Source organism: Argiope bruennichi, chromosome 11 (assembly GCF_947563725.1).
Source record: "Argiope bruennichi chromosome 11, qqArgBrue1.1, whole genome shotgun sequence".
Lineage (NCBI taxonomy): Eukaryota > Metazoa > Arthropoda > Arachnida > Araneae > Araneidae > Argiope > Argiope bruennichi.
The window spans coordinates 47,050,455-47,073,863 of NC_079161.1; the positions used below are offsets into that span (position 1 = coordinate 47,050,455).

The following is a 23,409-nucleotide window of genomic DNA, read 5'->3' on the forward strand; positions in this document are numbered from 1 at the left end:
TAATAAAATAATAATTTACATGTTCCTTTGGTATAATTTTTACTTAAAATCTAGAATTATTTAAATTAAATTATTTTAGTACATTTTTCACTTAAAAATTTGCTATAATAATAAGTCTTAAATCCTTCAATGAAGAAAACTGTATAAGTACGTTATTTATTTATGCAAAATTCTTTCCAAGTCTTATTTGTTCTATCTGTGAGGTGTGTGAAAGAGTCCCTCTGTAAAAAGAGCTAGCGAGTGTGAGTGTCATCTTCATAAGAGCTAGAACTAAGACTTCTGCCCTCGGGTGCTCAGAGGTCTTTACTTTCAGAAGCTACTGCACCCCCTTTCCGTTGTAATGTGGACACGACATCATCATCATCAAAGAAATATAACAAAATGGATAGGTTAAGGATGGAGTCCTTTAAGTAAAATCTAAACAATATATTTAATTTAAAATTTTTTTTAATTTAAATTTAAAAATTTTAAAAAAGAATATTTAAAATTGGTATTTATACATTAATCCCTACTATGAATTAAAAAATGCTTATATGAAACAATAATTAAAGATATTAAAAAATTATTTCTTCAAATGCTTGCCAATATTCTGTTTATGTATAAAATATTAAAATGCTTAAAATCAAAATTTAGATCCATATTCATTGCATATTTTTTATCGTTTCTTATGTTCTTAAATTTAAATAATACGCCATTAATAATTTAATCAATTTTAATTCGTCGAACATCAAATTGTTTATTACATGTATTTTATTTTGGAAACTTGTAATATTATAATATCTTATCTAATGTTTCGTTAAAAAAAACAGAACTTCAAAATTTGCATTTAAATATTCGTTTTCGACAAAAGATTTTAATTAGACTTTCTCACGGCATTTAAATTCTTGTGTAAACATATTTCACGCATTTTCAGCCGAATTCAAAAGAGTGCACTTTTATCGTACTTCAAAATAGATTTCTCCAGATTTTGAATTTTAAAATTTTATTTTGTATAAAATATATATAATATCATGTAACTGAAGATTGTAACGTTTATCCAAAAATAAAAATAAAAAATTTAAAAAATTTAATTGATGCCTCAAAAGCTATAAATCGCCAATTTGTTGCCTACGCATTTTGAGGCTTCAACCCTCTGTTGCCTACACATTTTGGGCTTCAAAAGCCTCAAATAAAAACAACATCATGTTCTCTCTTGATAATAAGTGAATTAACAATCAACAGTATCAAAAATCTTTACTATTACAAATAGGAGAAAATTCGTTGAAAAACTGATATCTTTTACTAATTAACTATCGCTAACAAGCTGATAAACCTAATTATAATATCATTAAATTATTCATCTTAATGAATTTTTCTGCATGTTTCTGATTTTAAAATTCCATTATATTTTCCCATTCATTAATATAAATGTAAATAACCATGTTGAAAATAATTACAACTATGCGAATATACATACATTTGACATAAGACTTGAATTATTTCTATATCAAATACGATTTCACACCTATGTAGACACATATTTTTCATTATTTGCTTCGCTTTTTGAAATATGTTCCTCTACTAATAAAATCTTTTTACTTGATTAGAAATTAATAATGGAACCCAGTACAAAAAGATTCTTAGTTAATCTTTTCCTAAACAAAAATTTCTTATAAATTGAGCGCACTTTGTTTCTGCAATCGTATTTGACGATGTTGCTAAAGTAGTCATTAAGGAGTCATTTCTTAGACCACAAAATAAATTGTTCGTCAAATAAAAGTATTCCTCCTTATGGTAACAAATTAGTTAAGGCTTAATAGTTCATTCTCTTTCATTAAATTATTGTATTTTTAACCCTAAAGTATCATCTACAATATATATATATATATATATATATATATATATATATATATATATATATATATATATATATATATATATATATATATATATATAATATTAGGCCTTTCGCATCGTTTTATTTTTTTAAATACTATATTTCAAGATTTCTGCAAAAAAGTTTCAAGAATTTTATTCCTATAAAACATCTTATTTGTTTCCTTTTGTAATAAAATTGTTGCTATGGTATCATTAAAGTCTTATCGCTTACATCACAAAAACAAACTATTTTTCATCTACGCATATAGTTATTCTGATTTATGGCAACATATTTGTTAAGGATTAAGAGTTCAATCTCTTTTATTAAATTATTGTGCTTTTAATCCTAAGGTATTTTCTACAAAAATAGAATATTATATCTTTCACATCGCTTCATTTTTTAAATACTACATTTCAAGATTTTTACAAAAACGTTTCAAGAATATTGTTCCTATATATAAAAAAAATTATATTTGTTACCTTATATAATAAAATTGTTACTAATGTAGTAGTCATTAAAATCTTGTCTCCTGGATCACAAAAAAATATTATTATTTCTTATATTGTTCAATTCTTTTTTTTTTATTCCTTGTTTCTTTAATTGAATTTATTATTTCATTTCAGAACCACATGCTTCAACATTGCCCAGAGTAACTTTTAACCAGGCACAAGTCAGGGCTGAAGAAGGTTCACCCGTGCAGCTACCCTGTGTAGCTCAAGGAAATCCGCCCCCTACCTATAGGTAAGTTCAATACAAATACAGTTTGATTTATTTTCATTATAAAGTTACATTGCACAGGATTGAAAAAGATAACTTATCAGACTTAATATTCAGTCTGAAATTAAAAAAATAATCTGCCAGTGAAAATAAAATATTCAGTATGAAACTAAAAAACAATCTGCTAGTGAAAATAAAATATTCAGTATGAAACTAAAAAATAATCTGTCAGTGAAAATAAAATATTCAGTATAAAACTAAAAAATAATCTGTTAGTGAAAATAAAATATTCAGTATGAAACTAAAAACAATCTGCTAGTGAAAATAAAATATTCAGTATGAAACTAAAAAAATAATCTGCTAGTGAAAATAAAATATTCAGTATGAAACTAAAAAATAATCTGTCAGTGAAAATAAAATATTCAGTATAAAACTAAAAAATAATCTGTTAGTGAAAATAAAATATTCAGTATGAAACTAAAAACAATCTGCTAGTGAAAATAAAATATTCAGTATGAAACTAAAAAAATAATCTGCTAGTGAAAATAAAATATTCAGTATGAAACTAAAAAATAATCTGTCAGTGAAAATAAAATATTCAGTATAAAACTAAAAAATAATCTGTTAGTGAAAATAAAATATTCAGTATGAAACTAAAAACAATCTGCTAGTGAAAATAAAATATTCAGTATGAAACTAAAAAAATAATCTGCTAGTGAAAATAAAATATTCAGTATGAAACTAAAAAATAATCTGTCAGTGAAAATAAAATATTCAGTATAAAACTAAAAAATAATCTGTTAGTGAAAATAAAATATTCAGTATAAAACTAAAAAGTAATCTGTTAGTGAAAATAAAATATTCAGTATGAAACTAAAAAAAAAATATGCTAGTGAAAATAAAATATTCAGTATGAAACTAAAAAGTAATCTGCTAGTGAAAATAAAATGTTAATATAAAGATATACATACTATAACCGTATCAGAACCTTCAGAAAACGAATGTGAGGGTTAAATCAAAGTCTATGCCAATTTTGTAAGATCAGTTCAAATATGTGCATCCTGATTTCATTTCCTGAGAATGTGAAATTGAAAAATTAATTTAAAATCTATTCCAGTATTTAAAGATCAATACAAATACAACTTGATTTCATTTTCTAAAAACGTGAACTCGCAAAGTATGTAAGGAAAGGTCAATTATCATTTTAAAGGTCAAATGAACCTAAAGCAAATCTGATAGAGCAAATGGAATGTTATTAAAGAGATGCGTCTATTATAATCGTATTAAAATATTTAAAAAACAAAAGAAATTTTAAAGTGGAAATTGAATTTAAGTCTATTCCATTTTTACGAAATCAATACAAATAAATCTTGATTTCTTTTTCTGAAAAAACTTAAGATAGAAATGAAGGGGTGAAAATCAATTTTCAGATTCATAATAGAATGAATCTAAAAATAATTTGGTTGGAAAAATAAATTATAGTATAAAAAGACAGCAGTTATAAATTTCTCAGAATATGCAAAAAACTTTAAAAAATAGTTGAGCTAGAGCCTATACCAATTTTATAAGATTGATATAAATTGAAATATCAAGAAAAATAAATTAAATAAAAGCGCATTAAAGAAAACAATGGAAGTCGTAACAAAACTCTAAAATATTGATGACTATTACGTTAAACCAGCCCCAACAGAATTTTCATCTTTGCATATTTACAAAGTAACATTTTTCTTCGTTTACCAAAAACTTATTTCAGGAATTCTGAAATGAGTATACGCTGAACAAATACGAAACAATAAAAGAAAAATAATATTGTTTTTTTAATGTTCCACTTCTAACAAATCCGCAAACAATGAAATAATTTCCCCTCCCACTGATTTCAATAATGAAGAAGACTTTCTAGTAAAGTTCGCTTTTGCGACTGAACTCTGCCGCCAGCTATGGAAAATACTTTGCATTGTTTTTTCTTTTCCTTTTCATCTTTTCTCCCAATAAATATCAAACATTATATGAAATGAATGAGTTAATAATGAAACTGCCTCAAGAAATGCGATAATTAGCTCTCGTTTGTGCAATCTAAAGGGAATTAATAACTTCCTTTTTTTTAGAAAGGAATTGAAAGAATATCTGCAGGAGTAGCATCAAAAGTTGCTTTGTTGTCCTTTCACATTATTAATGGCTGTAATTAGTGTTCTTTAGCCTTTGCTTAAGTTTTACTGGCATATGCACTTTTGCGAAACAATGCTAGCTAAATAGGAGTTAAATGTGGAGAAAAGAATTATCATTATCTTTTTTTTTCATACATTCGATACATATATTTCTGAGAAATTCATTAAGTTATGTTTAAGTATTTGAGAAAATGTATTCAGCTAATATGATGACGACGATTATTTTTATTAATATCATTTTGATTACAACTATTTTTCTTTAATATATATCCATTCAATAAGGAGTTCCCATAACCCACTTTTCCCAACGTTTCATAAGTTTTTTTTTTTTTTATTCCATCGGAAAAGATGTTTTTTATTTGTATTTATAACTAATTTGCACCGCATCAATGACTTCTTTATCTGTTGAAAATCTTCTTCCCTTCTGAGCTTTCTTCAAAAAACTCAAATATGTGTAAGTCACTTGGAGCCAGGTCTGGACTGTATGATGGGTATTCCAGCATTTTGAAATTCAACTCTTTTATTATTTTGGCCGTTTGTTAGGCAGAATGTGGCCGAGAATTATCTTGCTGAAGGATGACACCTTGTCGCAGCTTTGCATGAAGTTTGGATCTAATTGCAAGATTCAGTTCAGTTCGCAACACACCACGACTTCCATATTGTCCTCAATGGTTGATTTCGATAGTCTCCCCAATCTTTCGTCGACACATAAAGAAGTTTCTTCTTTGTTTGAAGCTCTCTATCCATTCTTAGATTTTGCTTCTTGATTAACAACTGTCATCATATTTAATTTGCATTTGATGAATAATTTCCGCAGGTTTAACACTTCCCAGCAAATAAAAAGCGAATCATTCAGTTCATTTCCTCCTTGGTTGTAGATCGACAATGGGGCTGTCATGTTTAATGGTCTGCTATATTCCAGCGAATAACTCGGGAATAAGAGTGACACGTTGCATAGAAGTGTTGCCGACTACACTAATTCAGCGCTTGATAATAGCTGGGAAGAGAAATTGCAAAAGCCCCTTTACTTTTCGACCTCTAAATGACGATGAGATGTTATCTCCATGGTGGTTGGATCTCGCCACCCTGGAGGGCACATAAACAGGTGAGGGGTCTGACTCCTCCCATCATTGACGGAAGGTACTTACTTCGGGAAGGGTTGTACCGTGGACGGTGATGACCCTCAGGATTCAACTATAGTTCTCACCAATGTTGCTGTTGCGGAGGTCCGGTAGCTCAATATTTTTTATCCGTGTACCTTCGGGCGTGTCCGAGACACAGTCATATGACTTACTTTTTTACTACAATGAGAATGAGATGGTTCTGGCTTGGTGGTTAGTTCTCGTTATCCTAGTAGGTACACAAAAAGATGGAGATCTGGCTCTCCCTATTGATGATGGGGACGTACTTCCTTCGGGAAGTGTTGCACCGTGACCGGTGATGGCCCTTAGGATTCAACCACAGTTCCCGCCAATGTTGTTGTCCGGGCATTCAGTATTTATTGTCCGTGTACCTTCGGTCGGGTCGGAGAGTCTGTGATAGGACATAGTTTTTGACTTTTTCTCGTATTTATTTGAAAACCGATATTTCCTCCAAGAAATAATTTCACAATATGTCAATAAATTAAAAAAAAGAATATAAATTACATTTTTTCTATAATATACCCTCCAAACCCCTGATATTTAGCATTAGTAATAATAGTGTGAAAACTAAAACTTAATGCAGGAAGAGTTAAATTTAAGAGAACTTTTAAGTATATTCTTATTTTAAGAACAGACATAATATCTGTAGCGTAACTCTATGCAACTCAATATTTCAAATACTTATGCTGAGCTACATCTACTCGATATCTGTTTTGGCTGATTGAATTAAAAATATACTGAATAAACGAGAATGTGACATATAAAACATTTAATCACTACACAAACACAAAATAAAGTTGCATCAATAAATTCTTTAATGCATTTATGAAAAGCGAGGACAGAACAGCTGATGTCAGTTCTGCTTAGCTCTGATTGGTTAGTTACGAGATGCCTTCCGTAATAATATTAATTCAGTTTTGTGAGCCCGTTGCCATTTTCCAGTATCCAATTATATTTCGATATTTTATGTCCATGCATATAAATAAATTGAAGAATCAAAAATGTTAAGTTACTTCATGAAATTTGATGTCTGTCACAATTAAGTTCTGTTATTCTTTTCTTTAAAAAGTCTCATTATCTTACAACAATCTGGGAATAGGAAAATTCTTTTTTAAAAAGTATGCAATTATTATATACAATAAATGTGCGAAACAAAACATCAAAAGATACAAACAAAAATATACAATTAATACAAAATTTAAATATTTCAGAAATAGGGTAATTATTATTTTAAAAGTATACATTTATTACATGCAATAAATGAGCGATGCAAAACATCAAAGGATACAAAGAAAAACATGCAATTAATACAAAATTTAAATATTTCATAAATAGGGTAATTATTATTTTAAAAGTATGCATTTATTATATGCATGTAAAAAGTCAAAAAATACAAAAAAATGAGCAAACTTTTAAATATTTTAGAAAAATCAAAAGTACACTTCAAATAAAGAAATGCAATAAAAAACTTTATCCCAGTTATAACTGAGTGAATAACATATTTTTTTTAAATAAATAGGAGAGAAAAAATAATAAATGTTTTAAAAAACACAGATAATATTTTCATCATAAAAAAATTCATTTAAAAAAATCATGTAATTTTTGTACATAAATTCTTAAAAACAGTATTAAGTATTCTTAATTTTTAAAAAATGTAAATTCATGCAAATTATGTGACATACTGATATAGCATAAACCAGAAATTTATACTTAATTCTGCAAGGCAAAATGAAAAAAGTTATACGTGTAAAAAAACCCAATAAAATAAGACATTAGTGCTAAAGAAAAAAAAATTTAAAAAATTGTACTCATAAGTTTATTATTAAAAAAAAGGCTGTTTATTGTTAAAAATTTCTACCAGTAAATTGCTAGAAATTTAATTTTTGCTAAGAAAAGGTTCGCCGGAAAAATATATTTTAAAGTTCATTATTCAATGAAACGTTTTACAGTTGCCAATATTCAAAGGATCAACTCAAATACATACTTAAAATATATAAAATATTGCGTGAAACTTTCTGGCAAGTTTGAAATATTTCGAGATTCCTTATCATGTGAAACTCCTGTCTTAGTTTTTCTCACAGTAAAAAGAATATTATAATGAGTTTTTGTTTTAAAAAAATAATCTTCTCTCCCTTTGTCCATGTTTTGATATGTCACATTTTTGGAAAATATGAACAGATATGCTTTTAAGTGTTCTGCTCTTAATATTGATGTGCACAAAATATCTTCTTTTACTAAACTGAAGCTGCTCTATAATATTGTGAGAGATGTTTGTTCCCGCTGTTTTCGAGATAGGGACTCTAACTCCGTTATTGGCCGCCAGGTAACGCTGTAATTGCTTTCGTATAGCGAAGGGTTACTTTTATGCCTAGAGACATCATGTTTGTAGTGATAATTTTCGCTGCACTCAAGTTAATGCGGGGTCTTGTGGACACTTTTGTAAATTTAAAATAAAATTTGATTAATCAGTGAGACGGTTTCATCAGGGTTAGAATCTGTCTTATAGAATCTGTCTGTATAGAACTTAGCTAAGACTGCCTCAGCTGGCATTATTTCATGGCTACACTAACTTATTTTGAAATCCCCTCTATCAAAACAATGGAGTCGAGTGCACTTTGAAGAGTCCCACCTGCTCACTCTTGGTACTTTGGTAAGAGTCCTGGTTGGTGTCACCTGGTTGAATATCTCAAGAAAGCAGCAAACGGCTCTCTCGTTTTTTGAGTGGACACACCAAATCCCTCACCTTTCAACACGGACGGAGGATATTTGCTGAATGTCCTTGGTGCAAGGCAGATCAAGTCTCCCTCAATCACATTCTAAAATGTTTAAATTTTACGATTTTTGAGATTTTAAAAGATCCGCTATTGTTTTTGGACTATTTAAAGATCTTTGGTTTCATGGAGGTGGTATAGTGCAGCTATAACACCTGGGATTAGAAACAACATCATCGACTCCTTTGGCTGGTTATCAGACTTATATGTGTTCATTTTATTTTAATTCTCATTTTTTCATTTCACGTTATTCGTCGTTTTATAAAAATTCATCGTTGAAAAGTCCTTACACCCAAGAATTCACTGGAGTGTCAATAATAAATGAAACTTCGACTGATAAAGCCTGAAAAAAATAAATAAGAAGTTATCTAAAGGTTAATTATGATATTAACTGTGAAGTTAACTGTTTTCTGTTCGTGTTGTTATGCCTAACATTAAAAAAAATAGTTATACCTAAAAATGTTATACCTAAAATTAAAAAAAAATAGTTATACCTAAAAATGTTATACCTAAAATTAAAAAAAAATAGTTATACCTAAAAATGTTATACCTAAAATTAAAAAAAATAGTTATACCTAAAAATGTTATACCTAAAATTAAAAAAAATAGTTATACCTAAAAATGTTATACCTAACATTAAAATTATAATTAAAATAACTATTTTGCATTCATAGTTATTTTAATTATTATTCATAAGAAATGTGGTTTAAAAGGGAATATCAAAGAGCTGAAGAATTTTGACTCCTAAACAAGGTCAACATTAAAAATCGAATTTCAAAAACAATTTGGAAACTACCAAGTTCATTTTTTTCCATTTGTAATTTTTAATTAATCAAAATTAGTGTCGGTTTAACTAGAATGACGGTAAGATAATGATTCTGACCCTTACAAGTAACATGATCAAAAATCACAAAAGTAAAAACTTATGATTAAAGTTAAACTAATGATTCTGATCTTTGCAAGTAACAAGTTCAAAATTCACAAAAGTAAAAACTGGCTAGTGCATTCCTCTATTTACGATTTTTTTAATTAATTCTGAAGCAATGTTTGGTTAGGAAGAAATATCAAATAGCTGAATGGACATGCTGTCCCACAAATATCAAACAAACACTCTAAGAGAAACTGGCTTCCACCGAAGAACCGTCGTGTAAGCGGGTCTGGTGTACGTTAAATCCTTCGGGGCCAAATGTCCTCCCGCTGGTGTAGTGTGGAAATTTCGAGAGGAGGTGCCAAATCATTTGTCGTCCTCGTAATCTGACCGTGGTTCAAAATTATGAGGTCCGTTCCAAAATAGCCCTAGTGATTTAAAGTACTTTAAAACGGGACGTTAATATAACTAAACTAAACTAAAATAAACTGGCCATCTCAACATTAATGAAAAAAAATCAAATTCATCTTTGTATTTAGAATTTTTAACTTTTATGAATACTCTTGTCTTAGAGTAAAATAAACATCCTCTTTGAATTTGCTTCTGACATAAGTGAAAACTACCAACTACATTTTTTTGTATCTGAAATTTTTAATTCACTCAAAATCATGTTGATTAAATAGCATTGCTTAATGATGTAGATTGCATAAATTAACACCATAAAAATATATTTATAAACTAACACCCTAAAAATAAAAGCAAAGGAATATATTTCTCAGTTTTATTAATCAATTATCAGTGGACTTATCCATGGCAAGTGCCATCAGAAACAACAACAACATTAATCAATTAAAAATTATATGGATATTGGTAAAAAGAGAATGTTGGTTTCTCAGACTCGGGCGTATTAATTTTTGCTGAAAAGAATTCCCAGGTTACATAATTTTTTCTAGATTTAAAAGTGTCTATTTGAATTTAAAAATTCCTCTAAAGCTCTATAAAATCAATTTCCAGATGAGAAATTCTTGTTCCTGTTTTATTATTTAAATGATTTTCACATCCATAGGCAACATAAACTATTCGTTATTAGATATTGCCCTCTAACACTCTTTCAAAAGTATCTCTATATCAATAGCATCGAGTTTAAGTTTAGATACTAAAAATGAATATTTAATATGCCAAAAACACGTTTCAGAAGTTATGGGTTTATTTTTAAATATTTACTAGTCACTTTACGCTTTCTCGATTCCATAAATGGAAAGCCCCGATGCAGAAGAGAGAATCCAAAACATATTTTCAAAACCCATGCTGACTTTTACTGAAAAATAAAATATATTCAGCTTCAAGAAGCGTTCACGTTATACGCCTCGAACATTCGCAATTTAATTTTCAAAAATGCCTAAAAATTCATAAACTTTGAAAACGGTGTGAAAGGTGTTTTTTAGACGAGATCCTGCGAGCATAAGCCCTCGAAAAGGTAAAACAAAATTTAATTATTCGTGTAATTCAATGATGTCTTACTTGCGTCGAATAAAAGGTGTATAATTTATCTCCTTGACGGAATCATGAATAATGTAAGGATATAAATTAAATTATTTCCAACTGGAGACTTTCCTCCTCTGAATAAACTTTTTCTTCTTGAGCTACTTCAAAGTGCTGGAGAAGTTGAGGATTTCAATTACTTTTACTGTGCTGTACTCCAGTGGAATGTTTAAGCGTTAAGATAGATGAATGGTAACACTTTCCGTTTTCGGTGCTTAAGCACTTATAAGTAGAATTATGAATCGGGTATTGGTTTTTATGCAAATAAAGCGGCGCTTAATTTGGTCAGATTATCCTTTTTGAACAACCTCATAAGTTTTACTAATGGTAGATGATGAAGATATACAGGATACATCAAACCTCCACACCACATAAGCATTCATCCTGATGGATTGGTTTCCATACATTAATCCCAAAATATTTTACAGAATCTTGAATGCAAATTATCACTTAATTGAAGAAAGATCTAAATCCCCAAAAATTGGGGTGAGTATTTATTTCATAAAATATTACATATAGACATATTTTCAGTCACCAAATTTAAACACATAAATTAGTAAACAATAAGACTTATGGGGTATCGATAAGGTAAATATGGTTACGGCAATAAGATAAATAGGGTGGTAGCAATATGGCAAATAGGGTAGTAGTAATTTGACTTCTGTAGAGATTGGTAATAAAATCTTTAAGAAATTAAATTTTTATATGGCCTCCATACAGTAAAAGTGCCAATTAAAAAAATATTTCCCTTATACTTCTTAACAATGGAAACACAAAATTCTTTGCTTGCGACTACCAAATTTTCCGAGAAAGGAAAATTTATCGACTCGGGTCCCTTTTAAATCGGAACTAGCATCTATTTCATAAAATATTTCATATAGACGCATATTTTTAGTAACAAAATTTAAATACATAAAGTAGTAAGCAATAGGACTAATAAGGTAGATAGCAATATGGTAAACAAGGTAGTAGCAATTTGACTTCTGTGGAGATTGGTAATAAAAAGTATAAGAAATTAATTTTTATATGACCCCCATAGGGTAATAGTGTTATTTAAAAAAATATTTCCCTTTTTCTAATTTTCCTAATATTTCCCATAAATGCAAACATAAAATTATTCTCTTGAGATTACAAAATTTTCCGTGAAAGGAAATTGTATCGACTCTGGCCCTTTTTTGCAAAATATCTAAACCCCCAAAATTGGAACGAGTATTTATTTCATAAAATATTGCATATAGATGCATATTTTCAGTGACAAAATTTAAATACATAAAGTAGTAAGCAATAGGACTAATATGGTAGATAGCAATTTGAATTCTGTGGAGATTGATAACAAAAAGTGTTAGAAAATACATTTTTATATGGCCCCCGTAGGGCAAAATTGCCGATTAAAAAGTGCTTCTCTTACACTCATCAATGCAAGTGCGAAATTCCCCTCTTGTGGTTTTCCGAAAAAGGCAAATTTATTAACTTGCGCCATTTTTGTATAATTGTTATATAGCCCCTTTAATTTTATGATTAAATGATGAAAACACCTGAAAAAGTGCATCAAACATCCATAAGCAAGATAATACGCAGCTCTAATGGTTGATTTTCCTACATCATTTCTACAGAAGAATATGTTCTTGAAGAGAAATTATCCATTAATTGAAGAAACAACTGGTATATCCTAGAGGATATCCTAAAACTTCGAGTTACGAAGCTTTATTATACCAGATAGAATTGACTTTTATGAAAATCTATAGAAAAACGTATAAAAAATTAAATTTTTACACTGCTTTCATAATATGAGTTATTAATGACTAAAATGTATTTCTTATTCTGGTTCATGGAAACAAAATATTTTCCACTTATCACAACAAAACTTTCCAGGTCGACAAATTTGGCCACTTATGCATATGTCTATTATATCTGAAATTAATTTTTCTTTGCACTTTTCAATGATAATGCACATATTTCATTGGGGGAATTAAAAGATTTAAGTTAACACAATAATATCTTTATTAGATCTAATTGATTATTTTTTTAATTTTTTCATATAATGCATTAATTAAAGAGTTTACAAAACATGATTAAAATTAATATCTTTTACACCACTACAAAGATTCAATCCTCTAGCAATCCTTACGCATACGAGCAACTCATTGAGATTCCATCCAGTATGAATTATCAGCATTGCAAAGCCTTCCCCGTTATTGAAATGCATCATTTTTAGGCTTAATATTATGCCGACAAACGCGAACAAAGAATTTTATTTTCTTACTCGGAATTATGCTACTAGTCTGATATACCTTAAAAGTTCAATTTCTGGAACTTCTCTTCCCTTCTTTAATGTTGAAGAGGGAACTCAAACAAATGTGCCTGATTAGCAAATTTATGATGACTGAATGATCTATTACTAGTCAAATATTTACATATGAGAGTTCCTCTGTACTGAATAAATCTGCATTTCTAAAATCAAGGTTTCCTCTAAATTTGGGATAAACCTCTTTAAATATAGAAATAAACTTATCTCTCGTAATTTTGAAGATAGACGTTGTAACTTTGAGTGTACATAGACGAATGTAAGAGAAATATTTTACTTATTGATATTTTTACATTTTGGAGATCCTATAAAGGTTAAAAACATTCAATCTCAATAGAAACCGAGGTGGTTTCATAAAAATTACCCACTTTATTTCATGAAACTTTGGACATGAAATTACGTGTTTACATTCTGAAGTATCCTATGTTCAGAATATAAATTCAAATCTTGACGCAATAGTTAATTTCTGAACTAGTGGAAATGGGCACGCCTTTCAAGTATTGGCCTTTGAGGTGTGGATATGTAGTTACGACATAAGTAAACAGTTACTAGTTCTACCATTTCTAATGCATTTAATAGTAGACTTTATCAACACTTAAAATCCTGATAGTTTGTAATTCCATGACTTACAGGAGATCATTTTGAACTACTGTTAAAATGTTCGAAATGTTTTATAAGAAACATCGGATATATATATATATATATATATATATATATATATATATATATATATATATATATATATATATATATATATATATATATATATATATATAAAAGCATAGAAACTATTCAGAGTGTTTCAAAAATCCGGAGAAAATTTGAAAATAAATTTTTTCACAAATGAATGAAGATTTAAGCATCCCTTTTGGATTTAAAAATTAAATTCATTGGAAATATAGATTAAACTTTAAAACCTAAATAATTCCATGTTTGATAGTTACTTTAGAGATGACAATAATTGGGGAAATAATTTGTGTAATCAAACGAATCCTTTCCCACTCCGATATTCAGCTAGCAGACCAGAAACACAATAATATGACTTCTATTCCGAATATTTCGTCATACACTTGGAAATGGTGTTTAATGATGTCATTTGACAGCCATGTTCCTGAGAACGAAATGATATGATACTCATTTGCTGGTCATTAAAAAATGCAAATCATGACATTTCATCGTTTGACAGCTGTGATCCTGGAAGCAAATTGTAACAATAATCAATCGCTAGTCATTAAAAATTGCAAATCATCCCATTTCATCGTTTGACAGCTGTGATTCTAGAAGCAAAGTGTAATAATAATCAATCGCTAGTCATTAAAAATGCAATACATCTCAGTTCATCATTTAACAGCTGTGCTCTTGCAAGCAAAATGACACCATAATCATTTGCTACCCGTTAAAATATGTAAACCATCAAACTTCGTCGTCTGACAACTGTGCTCCTGGAAACAAAATAATACAATAATCAATCGCTAGCCATTAAAAAATGCAAATCATCTCATTTCACCGCTTAACAGCTGTGATCCTGGAAGCAAACTCAAGCAATAATCAATCGCTAATCATTAAAAAATGCAAGTTATCACAGTTGATCATTTGACAGCTGTGCTCTTGCAAGTAAAATGATATCATAATCATTTGCTAAAATAATGAAAACCATCAAAATTTATCGTCTGACAACTGCGCTCCTGGAAACAAAATAATACCTTTTCTTTTTTTCTCATTTTATTAACATGCCATTAATACTTCCACCAAAAATTGAAATATCTCTTCGTTTAAATTCCAAACTATTCTTTTATAAAATTCTTGTTTCCAAAAAAAAATTCAACATCATTTATCTACCACAGTTTAATTTCAAAGTATTGGCTTTTAAATTCCTATTACTTTTCTTTTTACATATGAAAACAATAGTATCACCAACCAAGCACATCCAAGTAGCAAGCATAGACAACTTAAGATTTAAATTCATTAATAAATTTAAAAATTACCATTTCTTTAAAGGATACATTAAATTTTAAAAGTTAAATTATTTTCGTAAACTATAATCACGATTTTTACAAATTTCTAACTTGTTTAAAAAGTTTGTAAGTTAGCTCAATAAATATAGTCTTTTGTGTGTCCATCGTATGAAGTAAAATTAATTTCATTTTAATTATTTATACTCAACTTGGAAGAAAACCAGAAAAAATCAAATTTACTTCTTCCTTTATCTTCTTTTTCCATCATAATTAATGAATAAATAATAGTTGGAAGTTAAGTTAGATTTATTATTTTATAAAGAATGAAAAATAAATGTTCTAAGGCAGATTCTGTTTAATAGGTATCAAAAAAATTTTGTAGTCATTTCATGGGAACTCAATTTTTTTAATTACTATTTACAAGTTATTTACTGTAAAACTTTCAAACTCTATTCTTAATAGAAATGATAAAGCAGCTGAAAATAAGACTAATCATTTTATAAAAAAATTTTCTTTTGGAATATTATTATTACATCTTATTTTTCTAAATTTTTTTCTCTTTCACTTTATTGTGGACATTTACTTCATGAGCATTTAAAAAAGCAATAACTTTGATTTCTAGAAGCAAAATATTAAAATTTTAGCAAAAACTATTTTGATTTTGTTGTATGAATGCTGAGGGGGACTTATTCATATTTTAATGTAATTAAGGTATCCGACTACGTTAAAAACACTGGTTTTCGACCACATTGGCGAATTCTTCTTTTATTATTATTTCTTGTAGTTCAGGCTTTCCACTTTCCAAAATAGTATTTTCTAGGAAAAGGAAGGTCTGCCCTATCATCCAGAAGAATTTTAAACCATTTTTAGCTAAAATATTTCTTTAACTTCAATTTTCTCAAACTTTAATTTTTATAAAAATTATCCACCGTTAACCTGATATCTCAAAAACTAATAGAGGTATTTACATAAAAATTTCAGCGTGTGTTTTAAATACTGTGGGCAATGAAATGAACCAAAATTTTTATTGTTGGGGAAATACTTTTTCATTTATATGTGTTTTTAGAAAAATTAAATTGTAAATTTATGGAAAAAATGTATATATACGTACATTTTTACCCAGAATTTCTTTGCATCTCAAAATGTTTCTTAGATTTTGGTTCATTTCATTCATCATTATATTCTATAACTTGTGTACAAAGAAAAATGGGATTGCTGCATTACAATTTTGTGTAGAGTGTTAACCGTTTAGGTTAAATTTCATTAAAATTTACTTCAAATTTTCCTATTTCTCAAAATATATTATATGTCCAAATAATTTTTTTTGTATATATAGTGTTTTTAGATATAATGACAATACATCTAAAAACCATAAATAGTTTTTAAAAAATCCAATTTTTCAAAAATATTGCTTCGAACGTAGCCAGCTACCTTAATTAAATAAACTATCATACTATTTAATTATTTGTATTTTTATAATTAACATTTGCTGAGAAATATAATTATAGTTTGGATATTATAAAATATTCTTTAATTAAAAAAAGTATTTGGTAAATAAAAACAGAAGGAAAAATCGTTCTTCTTGTGTTTTTACAGAAAATTATTCCTGTTCTTTACGGTTTTGCACCTAATTTGTCTTAATGTGATTAAATATGAACAGATATGATTAAAAATGTTGAAAAATTTAGGTTAAGAAATCTTTTTGAAAGTACTGTTTAATGAGACAGAATGCCACAATAATGAAGAATAAATAACATTGCAAATATGCGATACGGCAAAAAAAAAAAAGCCTGCCAAATATAATCAACGAATCATGACTAATGAGTTCAAAAATAGGGTCCCTGGGTGTCAAAAAATGATCTTTTAAGAGCAAACATTATTACAATTAAAAATATAATTGAAATTATTCTGCTGGGAAATAGTTATAAGTGTTAAAATCTTATATTTTCTATGAGAACACAGTAATGTCTCGATTTCTGAACGCAAGCAAACTTGGAAATATGTGAAAAATTTATTACAAAATTCCATCATTATAAACATGAAGCTAGTTAAATACATTTTAAAACAGCAAGCATTTTAATTAAATTTATTTTTCAAAACATTGAATCTAATTTCCCTGAAGTTTATTAATACGTTTATCAACAAGCCGTTAGATTTGATTGAAACCTTCTTCTGAATAGCTATATTTCAAGTCATGAAAATTAGTACTTTCATATCAAACAATCAGCTTCAAAATTCTTCAAGTGGGTGCCAGATCAGGTGTCGTCCTAGTCATCTGACCATGACTCAAAATTACGAGATCAGTCCCAAATAGCCCTAGTGTTGCTTTCAAACGGGACGTTAATATAACTTTTAAAAAATCAAAATTCTTCAAAAATGTATCCAATTAGTTTCATGCTTATTCTACAAGCGAGGGTTACTGATAACCAGGCCAGAGAGGGGTACCAGGCATGAGCGATGTTTAATGAGACACAACTTGTGGGTGAACTCACAATATAAGCAAATGGCATGACAAAAAAAAATCCAATACAAGGATCCAATCAAAGGATCAACATTAATGAGTTAAAAAAATGTCAACTCTAGTTGACAGGAAATGTTCTTTTATAAAAAACTATTTAAAAGCCTTAAGATTATTAGAAGTGTAATTGAAATTAAACTGTTAATTCAGTAAATATTAAAATATCCTATTTTTGCTGACAGCACACTATTTCAGGCCGGTTAGTGACAAACAAATTATTGTAACATTTCGTCTTTACTATAAAAGAAATTAAATAAAAACACATTAAAACAGTAGGCATTTACGTTTCCTTTATATTTAAAAAACATTTAATCTAAATACGTATATTTTAACTGATACTTTTTTTCACTCACCCAGAACATTAACTCTGACTATAGTCCTCTTGAAAATAGTTATCATTCCTGGCATGAAAATTATTGTTTTCATATCAATCAATCTTCTTCAAAATTCTTCAAGAATGTACCCAATTAATTCATTCTTATTCTACAGGTGAGACTATTTATAGCACTGTATTTAGTAGGACACAACGTTCTGATGTCTTCACATTATAAGCAAATGGCACCATAAAAACATCCAATACAATCATTAATAAGTAAAAGATTTTCAGTTACGGTTCACAGCATGTGATCATTTAAGAAAACTTTTTAATAACCTTAAAATATTAAAAAATTAGTTAATATTAATCTGTTGCTTATTGTACAGCGTGGACAACTTATTAGTACTATTTAGTGAGACACAACGTTCTGATGACTTCAAATTATAAGCAAATGGCACCATAATAACATCCAATACAATCATTAATAAGTAAAATATTTTCAATTACAGTTCCACAGCATGTGATCATTTAAGAAAGAACTTTTTAATAGACTTAAAAAATTAAAAAATTAGTTAATATTAATCTATTGCTTATTGTACAGTGGGGACTACTTATTAGCACTATTTAGTGAGACATATCGTTCTGATGACTTCACATTATAAGAAAATGTCACCATAAAAACATCCAAGGCAATCAGATCATCATTAATGAGTAAAACATTTTCAAGTACGGTTGTCAGGAAGAAAGAACTATTTAATTGCCTTACAATATTAAAAATGTTATTTATATTAATCTATTGCTTAAAAGTAAATTCAGTAAATATTGAAATATATTTTTTGTCGAGATTTTGTTTTCAAGACAAGTAGTGACAAAAAATTGTTAATTCTCGTCTGTACTAATATGAAAGGAATTAAATAAAATAGCATTAAAACATTTTGCATTTTAGTTTAATGTCTATTTAAAGAACATTTAATCTAACAGCGTTGATTTTTACCTGGCACTTTTTTTCACCCAGCCCATTAACTTTTTGACGATAGCCCTCTAGAAAATAGCTATCATTTCAGGCATGAAAATTACTACTTTCATATCAATCGATCTTCTTCACAATTCTTCAAGGAGGTGTTCAATTAGTTCATGCTTGCTCTACGACGACAGCCACTGATTAGCACAGCTCAGTGGTGACACAACTTTCTGATGACAGCGAAAAACATTACAAACAAAGGACTCGGCGAAAGCAGCAGATACAGCCAGAAGCTCATTATTAATGGCTTAAAAACTTTCAACGGTTGACAGGAAATTATCTTCTGATAACAAAGTGTTTAGCGTGCAGATAATAATTTGCAGTTGTCGCTGAAGTGAAGATTAATATTTCTCTTTAGCTGCAATTGGCGACTGAATTGAACTTCTTGGCGAGAAAAAAAAGCAGTGGAATTCGCTTGGAAAGTTTGATAATCTGTTGAAAATGGATTGGGCATAATAAGTCACAAAAGATATGCGTTGAAAGATATTTTGCGCCATAAAAATTGTCCTGAACTGAATTATACTTAAATTTGCTTACATTTTTTTTCAAACAATTATAAAAGATTTGGCTCATTAGTGGGAATAATTTCCTTTTATTTATTTATTTATTTTACTTTAAGAAATGTTAGTAATTAGTGATTTATTTTTAAATTTAGATAAAGATCTTATGTTATACAATTTTGGGTAGGAAAAACTAAAATTGTGAAACGCCGTTATTTTGTGTTTAAAAATAAATTAAAAGTTAACATTTTCAGCTTTCCCGTTAATTAAATATTTCTAATTCCATATATGACTATTATATGCTTGCAATTTTTTTGCTAATAATAGCAATGTATATGCAATTTTTATGAATATAATTTACATACCATTTTCTACAGTATATATTTTGGATTGAATATTGTCAAGAAAACATTATTTAACAAGAGATATCGAAATAAGTAAAAAATTAAATTAAATTAAATTAAAGGAAATAATACGTTAATTTAATTAAAAGTAGTATTAAATTAATAATTTATTCACTAGTTAATTCAAATCCTCTGCTTTGAGTAATTATTAAAGACATAAATCTATTTGATTAATTTATTTAATGATTATTGATAAACCATAGAATGTATATAATTTATATGAAAATCACACAAAAGGTAATTACCAAAATAAGTCTGACATGTATTGTTATTCAAATTCATTATGCATTAATAATTTTGAAAGGTAGTCAATTAACATTACATAACAATGAAATGATAAAAGACTGTAATGTCCAATTTATCTTTTGCGCACTTCGTAAATATTTTTACAAATATCTATCTTTTTAATTGCTAATTAATTTATTGAAATATCCATCTTAATGATCTAGTGACGTCCATTTCTTTTAATTCCCAATATAATGCCTTTCAAAATCAGCATATACATACAGCAAAATTCGTTTGCTCTAAAATTTCAGTATAAATTTATCATTGCATAATATGAAGATATCTTTTCTAATCGTCTGCGTTTTTTACATTCTCATTTATGAAGTAGAGATAAAATATTGTAATCTTCAAAAAGTCAAACTCGTAATTTTGGCGAATCTCCGTGTTTCAAACTTTCCTGAATCCGAAAAATTAATTATTAGAATTATATCTGTCTGTCAGTCTGTCTATCTATTTATCTGCAAGCAAGATAACATAAAAGTTCTTTGAAATTGAAAAATGAATTTTGGTATATGGACTTACATTTAAATTTATAAATTATTATCAAATGTTAAACAAAATCCATTCAAATGCAGACTGTCTGTCTGGCTATCTGATAAAAAAAATTCGATAACTTCAAAATGCAAAAAGAAAAATCTAGATAAAATTTGGTACACATGTTTAGTATCTAAATATAGATATCAGATTTTTGACCAATCGTTCTGTCAATTTTTACTTCCGCATACATGTAACAGCCATAACTTGTAACTATCTGATAGTTTTTATATTCTGTATGGCAACATGGCACCGTCACTGATTATGTCACATGATTATTTTCACACTTAAATTGGCAGATGAGAATTCGGTGGTTCGCCGGTAAGATATGCCGCTCAAATTCATTTACTTTTTCATATTTTTTATGTTAGTTAAGTAATGTTTGTCCCCTGAATTAAATAGTATGTCATTTCGTAATAAATATATGTCAAAATAATGTTTGGTCCCTGTATTAAATAGTATGTCATTTCGTAATAAATATATGTCAAAATAATGTTTGGTCCGTGTATTAAATAGAATGCCATTTCGTAATAAATATATGTCAAAATAATGTTTGGCCCCTGTATTAAATAGTATGTCATTTCGTAATAAATATATGTCAAGTATTAATACTGATCGTTGCCTTTCCCCACATTTTTTGGCCCACATTGGCATTGATGTCCAATTGCTGATATTTTCAGTTGAGCTGCTGATCTTATAATTCTCATTTTTTATACGGCGCATGCAGCATTACTGATTATGTCATGGCAATCACATGATTATTTTCACACCTAAATTGGCAGACGAGAGTTTGGTGGTAAGATATACCGCTCACATTCATTTATCTTTTCATATTTTTTATGTTAGTTAAGTAATGTTTTTTCCCCTGAATTAAATAGTATGTCATTTCGTAATAAATATATGTCAAAATAATGTTTGGTCCGTGTATTAAATAGTATGCCATTTCGTAATAAATATATGTCAAAATAATGTTTGGCCCCTGTATTAAATAGTATGTCATTTCGTAATAAATATATGTCAAGTATTAATACTGATCGTTGCCTTTCCCCACATTTTTTGGCCCACATTGGCATTGATGTCCAATTGCTGATATTTTCAGTTGAGCTGCTGATCTTATAATTCTCATTTTTTATACGGCGCATGCAGCATTACTGATTATGTCATGGCAATCACATGATTATTTTTACACCTAAATTGGCAGACGAGAGTTCGGTGGTCAGATATGCCGCTCACATTCATTTACATTTTAATATTTTTTATGTTAGTTAAGTAATGTTTGTCCCCTGAATTAAATGGTATATCGCTTCTTAATAAATATTTGTCAAGTATTAATGCTGGTCGTTGCCTTTCTCACATATATATTATGTTAAGTATACTACAAATTCCAAGAATTAAGTACAGTATACTCCCGAATATCCTATCATCCGGCTTTCGTGCTGTCCGGCCTAGTTTTCTTTCATCCTAATTATATCGTGAAGGCAAGGCATCGCATTGGTAACATTGCCAAGACGTTGTAAGTGGGAGTTTACAACGATCCTCCTATATGTCGTACGCAAAATACAAGTTGTGACAAGAAAAGAGCAGCGTTTTGTCGTTGTTCATTGTTTCGTCAGAGTGTAACGAACTTCAGTTGTTGCCGTTGCTCCTAATTATAGCTGCGCAGAATGTACAGTACACGGAAATTGTTCATGGATTATTCTTAATGATTTTTAAGTATAACCACAGTGAAGATTATAGAATTTAGGTTAAAATGTGAACAGTTTATAACCTTTAACTTAATTTCAACTCTAATTAATTTTAGTAATGTACAGTGTAGTATATGAACATATATAAATTGCCAGTACAGAGCCTTCTGTTTTAACGGCCGCATTCACATTCAACGTGGCTTGAGATAAATGAAGGCCTTAGTACTAAATAATAAGTGAAAAAATGCGTGAGTTTTTTGAGTTTTAGTATAAAAACTATGTCTTTTGGTATATTGTTGGGCAAAGAAATGTGTTCAGAGAACTCCGGGATATCCGGCGTTTTTGTTATCCGGCCTGTCCTTCCGCCACATTAAGCCGGATACTTACCCTCGGCAGTGTACTGTATTCTACAAATCCTAGACTGAGTATTTTATAAGCCTTTTATAATATTTTTGTTATAATAATATATTTTATAAGGCACCCTTTGAGTATTTTACAAGCTTTATTCCTCTTTTGAGTCTTTTTCTGAGGCGATCCTGAAATTTATTTGATTGACTGTTTTTTCCCTAGAGTATATTTATCAGCGTGATTTAATGACGACTATTCTTCCCCATTCACAATATGATGTTGTGCTGGATCAACAAATGCATGTGAGCATTCCTCAGCCAAAAAGTCCTAATAAATCAAGGGCCATTGTGCTCTGCGAGGGTCCTCTGCTAAGAGTAATGCCTCTTTCTTTTTATCAGTATTTTCTCAGAAATCTTGCATACGCAGGCGATGCAACAATGCAGATTCTTTTTTGTCGTACGCTGTGGGGACACTT

The 23,409-nt window shown here is 28.8% G+C and overlaps 1 protein-coding gene across 4 annotated transcripts in view; it reads left to right on the forward strand.

Annotated features, from left to right (window-relative positions):
- The window catches only part of LOC129957597 (cell adhesion molecule Dscam2-like), a 929,106-nt gene that overhangs the window by 641,697 nt on the left and 264,000 nt on the right, over positions 1-23,409 (forward strand). For all 4 annotated transcript variants that reach the window (XM_056070014.1, XM_056070015.1, XM_056070016.1 and 1 more), the window contains exon 5: positions 2,482-2,599. In XM_056070014.1, coding sequence (XP_055925989.1) covers positions 2,482-2,599 — 118 coding nt within the window. The remainder of the gene's footprint in view (positions 1-2,481; positions 2,600-23,409) is intronic.